The 6,190-nt window shown below is 40.6% G+C and overlaps 1 protein-coding gene across 4 annotated transcripts in view; it reads right to left on the bottom strand.

Moving 5' to 3' along the window:
* Positions 1–6,190, bottom strand: part of LOC116834785 (putative oxidoreductase YtbE) — a 49,015-nt gene that overhangs the window by 2,304 nt on the left and 40,521 nt on the right. The window contains exon 6 of one of the 4 annotated variants that reach the window (XM_075067833.1): positions 158–953. The exons of the other annotated variants lie outside the window; for them this stretch is intronic. Coding sequence (XP_074923934.1) covers positions 801–953 — 153 coding nt within the window. The 3' untranslated portion in view covers positions 158–800. Of the gene's footprint in view, positions 1–157; positions 954–6,190 lie in introns of those variants that run through there. 4 annotated transcript variants of the gene reach the window in all.

The raw sequence follows: 6,190 nt of genomic DNA, 5'->3' as shown, positions 1-6,190 counted from the left end.
ACCGCTCCTGAAATCGATGGTAGCTTTGGACCATGGACGCAAACAATCGATTTCGTGATCCCACTGTGGACGCGCTAAACCGATTTTATTAGATCTGTTTTGTAATATCGGTTTAAGCTAATTCGAAATAATCGTGCAGTGTAGACGTACCCTTAATTTATTTTCATGGGATGGGTCTATGCTGTGGAGAGGCATTGGGGAATAAAGAGCTCACAGAAATGCACTCTCCTTTTTCTCTCATTATGAAACTGTAAAAAGTCAGATGAAAAAGGGAAAAAACCCTGTATTTTGTAGCCAAGTTATGGATTTATTTAAGGTCGGCGCATCCTCAGTGGAATGAAGCCTTAGCTAAAAAAACCTAGAACTTCCCTTTACAAAAACTGAGGCGGGGGGGAAGCTAACCATTTATGGAACTATTATACAGTTGATATAAAGCCTTCTTTAGTAGTTCTGCTTCTGAATTGCTCTCAGCCAGCCTTGACAAGTCCACTATTCAAAAGGTACATCAAAGATGCCCCTGCAGAGAGCTGGCTGTACAGGCTGAGCAAGAGGGCCACTGATGGCAACATTTAAAAGCAGCAAAACTTTATGGAGTTCTTTGCATGGGTGACTGAGATCTGATACAAGTGGTCATCTGGGCATTTGCTTAGGGCAGTAGATCTCTTAATACTGGCCCTGTTCAGTTCACACTTAGCAGAGATTATCTGATGTTATCACTGGTGGATATGTGTTAACCACTGGGTGGGGGATGCCGTAGTATTAAAACTGAGCCAAATTAATCTGAGAGTCTATGTTGGCTTTTATTTCAATGGATGCTGAAGGTACTCAGAATCCTGGAGGTTTGAGCTCTTAACCCTGAAGTCCTGGTCCCGTTGCAAGTCATCAGAGTTGTTCTTTAATCGCTTGGCAGTAGCTGTAATTATTCCTGTTTGGTGCTGAGGATGGATAAGTGGCTGTTGAATAAAGATGGCAAGTAAAGTCATGTTTATGTCATAACTATCACATGAGCTCATTACAGGGAATACAGTTCAAATGTCCCTTCAGAGGCATTGCATTCTCAAGTCTACCAAACAGTATCACAAAGTGTTACCACTGGTTGACCCATCTTTACTTCTGTTGGGTACATTGAAGTCAGGGACCTATTTCTCAGATCTTCAAAGCACTAGGAAGAGATTTAACCACTTTGTCTCCAATTAACATCAGCAAGAGCAGCATCCTTCTAGTATAGTGCTTTGAAAGAGTGGTGTTAATGTTATCAGCTTTCCTGTAAAAGTAAGGCAACTACTTTTAAAAGGAAAGGAAATGATGTTTACCCCAGTGCACAAGGGTGGCAATATACATTTCTGACTTCTTGACAATGAGGGCTTTTGAACTTACAATGATGACAGCCTGTTTATTACATGTTGTTCAGAAAAGCAGTACAGCTACCTTTAAGTTTAGATTGTGGGGAGAGATGTTATAGAATCTCTGATTTTACGCAATCACTGCTGCAGCTTGGTCAGAGATGCCTTATGTCTGCACTTTACATAACGACCACTGGGATTTCTCAACTAAAGGGTCTGAGATGCCTTTAATCCACATAGCATAAGAGCTTCCAAGAAAACAGACAAGCATAAAAAGAAAAGGTTAAAAAAAGCCACTCTCAATAGATCAGACAGGAAGCTACTTGGCTGGGCAGCTACCTCGCCCTTCCCCTTCAATTTTTGTTTATTTTTCTCCTTTCCTTATTTATTGTTTCAAATTAGTTTCCATTCCCTTAGTGATCAGCGTGTTCTAGCAAAGATGGTTGATTAGACTTACATATGCAGTACTTGATTCATCAGTATTTCAAATCAGGTGCTACTTAACCCCAATTAAAGGGGCTGCTGTAATATCTTAGTGTGTTAATAATATTGGGTAACAAGTGCTGCCCTTATCTTTATTCCAGCTCCTGTTGGTATGGCTGGAGACTACAGTGAGCATGTGCAATAATTATCTAAGCCTTAATGGATGTCTGCATAAAGATGAAAGAGTTTACTCTTTGGAGACAGTCGGTCCTACTGCATTCCATTTGATCTTTTTGTGTATTTCAGCCATTTTATCAAAGAGGCACACCATGATTCTGAATGTGTGTGTGTATATACATTCATTTTGAGAAAATCTGCAAGAGCATCCTCTACCACTGCCCTCTTGGGCATTGTAATAAGAGGAAACATGAAATAGAATTGGCTTTCAGTTTTCATACCTTTATTGTTGCTTGTTTTTTTGGTAACTGAGTCGGTGTACATCTGCTTCTAGCACAAAACACAGCTGCTCATATCTTGAAAGCAATGCCAAGTGATGCCTTTAAACTAACAGATAGCTCATTTGCCCTCTTTTCCTCCCCCACTATTTCTGATTAGTTGTACAATACTTTAAAGAAATAAGAACACTGTAAGTATATTAGGAAATTGGTATAAATACATCTATACAGAGTTCTCATTCAAGAAAGGCTGAAAGCAGTCCAGAAAATAACAAGAGTTACCTTTTTTAACAGCATTACGTTAATTGTAAATTACAAAACCAAAAAGCCCAATTTTTTCATGGTCCAACATGACAGAAACCAAAAGAGACAAAGAGAATTTGTCCCAATGCTCTTAAATTAAACTAACTATTTTAGTATTAAGCTTGAGAAAACAGTTCACAAGGAAAATAAAGTTAAAGTGGTAACATGCATTATATTCCCAGAAGCCAGGAGATAACAGGATTCCATTCTTATGATACTGGGGGAATTAATGCTTCCGAAAGGAAACAATGGGTGGTGATTAGTGATGGCACAACGTGCAAAACTGCATATCACATCAGCCTGCAAGGAAGATAACATGTCAACTTTGTAACAGCATTATGAAACCTACATTAGCTCAAAGTACTGTGCGCTTGACTTTAAAATGATGCTTTTCAGCACCAAGCAAAAACCAAAAAAATCCTTACACCCAGGACAACCAGGTGTAAGGGTAGTTAGAGAAATGAGAATTACAAAGTAAAACAGTTACTTTCAGTAACTGTTCCTTAAAAGGAAGCAGGCTAGCAATGAGCATTTCATATACATACTATTTCTATCTGATAATTGACACCCAAGCCTTGTGAACATGTTCCTTGCAAGAAAAAACAAATTTCATTTGTACATAAACCAGCCTTTAAATTTAGAAGGCATGGTTTTGTCGTTAATTTGTATTAAATACTATTCAAGCCACTCAGTAGAAATAAAATGTCTAGTGACTAGTTCAGCTGATTAAAGGGACATATCCCTGATATCTAGTCCGTTTAAAAAAATCAGTTAAAAGTAGTTTCAAGTATTACACCTGAGATCACCCCTCCTCACCCTCTTCAATGTATGGGGGTGTAAAAAACCTTTCTGTTCCTTTCTGCTGTGATAAGACCCATTCAAACAGAACTGATTAATTGTATCCCTACAGGGAAAACAGTGAGACTGTCACAAAATGTATTTCAGTTCACAAAGTAAATATATTGGAAAGACAGAGAAATAATCCCCCCTCTAACTCTTTCAGGATTAGTCATCCTAATTTTAGCTGTTACTTGCCCTGTCCTATGATGTGTCCTCATGTTTGGGGAACTTCTTTCCATTACCCACCTAACCATTTGGGTATCACTACTGGAGTCAGGAGAGAGCTGATGGTGGACTCTCTTGCTTGACCCCAGATTTGAGTAGAATTAGATGCTATGTCAGGTGTACAGTAGCCTCAGCAGAGTGAATAGTGAGCTACAGCAAGGAAGCAGAAAGAAAGCCTGCCTCTGAAGTGACCACTGCAATGCCTCTGGAGGGGACACTACAATGAAATCATGGCTTAGTTCTAGCTGCTCAGAACAGTGAGACAAACCACTAGGAATGAGAGCAGAAAATTGGTCCTGCTCTGGCCTAACTAGAACTATTGACCAGTAAGCTCCCTCAGTCCTTACTCTGACAAACCCCATCCAGTTTTGCTGGAGTAATGTAACTAAGTAAAGACTTCTATATCTGGCACATTTTTTTCCCTATGCATCACTATGCTTGAAAAAAGAGGCAATATTTTGGCATGATGTTTGTTTGTTCAAAGTAAGTATTGGTAAATCTCCAAACTATTTCCTGTAGTTTCTGAAATATTCCCCAGTGGCAATAAGCAGGGCCTTGCAATAGAAGGCTATTGGTTCACTTGGGTGGTTCTCTTATGTCTCACAATGCATATAAGGCCCAATAAATGCATTAACAGCTTACTAGTGCACAATATGCTTTGTTTTACTGCTTAATTTGAATACTGTTTAATGAATTCCATTATACTACCTTATTGTTCTGTAAAATTACTTTTCAGTTGATACTCACTGGCAGAAATATTTATTTGTGCTTTCTTGCAGAGACCTCTCCCGTGCTCACTTTGCCACTGACTTCATTCCTGTCCTCCTTAGAAGATGACTAATGGGCCCAAATTTTTAAAAAATGGCTTCTTATTTTGGATGTCTAAATGTTATGTGCATGGAGCCGACTTTACAGATCTCAGTAACTCTGAAAATCAGGCTCCTAGCCATTTAAAGTTGGGCATCCAGAAACTGTGGCAGCCAAAATTACAGACCACTTTTGAAAAGTTGGCCTTTAATCTTAGTTAGGAAGAATCAAAATCTTTCTTAGAACACAGAGCTGTACGGGTATAAGTGATGGCAGCATTTTGCCAAGCAGGTCTTTTCTTTAAAATTTTGGTAAATGATATTGTAATTTAGGAGATAGGCCTATGCATATTTTTCTCTTGAATGTTTGTAGAACTAGCCAATAGTTCTGAAGGAGCTATTACCAAGAAGAAAACTTTGTCTATATTTTAATTAGCTGTGTAGAAACTAAACTTCAAGGGCAAACAACAATACATGCCAAAACACGTGGTTTGCTATAAGTTGGTTCTTGATAAAAACCAAGGAGCTTTGTTTCATGATATAACTAAAACTGAATGGCAGTGGGAAAACTGCCTCAGGAAGTCCAAACACAATATAAATCATAGTCAGATTTTCCATACCTTTCTAGACACAGGAACTCCTAAAATATCAGACCAATGTGATTACATGCTGAATGTTCTGTTGATAAAAGCTTGCAAATATATTTCCCAAAATATATCTGTAAACGATATGTTCACATTTTTAGCAAAAAAATAAAAAGAACAGTATGTGCTGTGAATGAGATTTCCTGAATGACGAGACCAAAGAGAAAATTAAACTAATTCTTGCTGCACAAAACACTCATGACTGCAATATGAATAAGAACAGAGAAATTATGCAGATGTTAGATCTGTCCTGTTTCTGCTAAGTGGATTAGCTGGTTACAAACAAGCAAAACAAACTCCTGTGTCAAATTTCAGTTACTAAAAAAAGCAAAGGAAAGAAATAGACATATGGATTTTGGCTGTTGAGTGATAATGATTGTGGCTGTGCTTTAAATATTATGGGCCAAATCTGAACCCTGTGTTATGAGGTATCCTGAACTCTTGCTACCACATACACAGCTCTGCACCAACCTGATTGACTCTAAGGATGTTCAAGCCTGTGCAGAAGTGAGCCATAGAGAATTGGCTCAAGGGATGTGAAAATCAGGTGATGTGATGTACCTTTTGTGTAATGGCTGGAGAGTGTGTATGTACATATTTTTATTTAATTTCATTATGAGTTGAATCCAGGGCTGGTGCAACCTATTAGGTGACCTAGGTGGTCGCCTAGGGCACTGGCATTTGAGGGGCAGCATTTTCTTTGGCGACGACTGCGGCAGCCAGATCTTCATCAGCATTTAGGTGGAGGGAGCTGGGGCAGGACGGCACGGGGAGGGTCACCTGCAGCAAGTGGGGGGGGGGTCAGCACGCAAGGGAACTCCTCGCCCCAGCTCACCTCTGCTCCGCCTCCTCCCCTGAGCATGCTGACCCGCTCTGTTTCTCTCCCTCCTAGGCTTGCAGCACCAAACAGCTGATTGGTGCTGCAAGCCTGGGAGGTGGGAGAAGTGGAGCAATGACTGTGTGCTCGGGGAGGAGGCAGAGCAGAGGTGAGCTGGGGTGGGGAGCTGCCGCACCGCTCCCCAGGTCGGGGAAGGGCGCTGCCATGGGGGAGGCGCAGCTGCCACTGGGAGGGTGGGGAGCTGCCGCGGGGCTCGAGGAGGGGGCGGAGCAGAGGTGAACTGGGGTGGGGAGCTGCCACACAGCTCCCTGGG

Source organism: Chelonoidis abingdonii, chromosome 7 (genome assembly GCF_003597395.2).
Source record: "Chelonoidis abingdonii isolate Lonesome George chromosome 7, CheloAbing_2.0, whole genome shotgun sequence".
In the NCBI taxonomy this organism is placed as follows: Eukaryota; Metazoa; Chordata; order Testudines; family Testudinidae; genus Chelonoidis; species Chelonoidis abingdonii.
The sequence above is the reverse complement of the archived record's forward strand: the minus strand, read 5'-3'. Positions and strand labels throughout refer to the sequence as shown.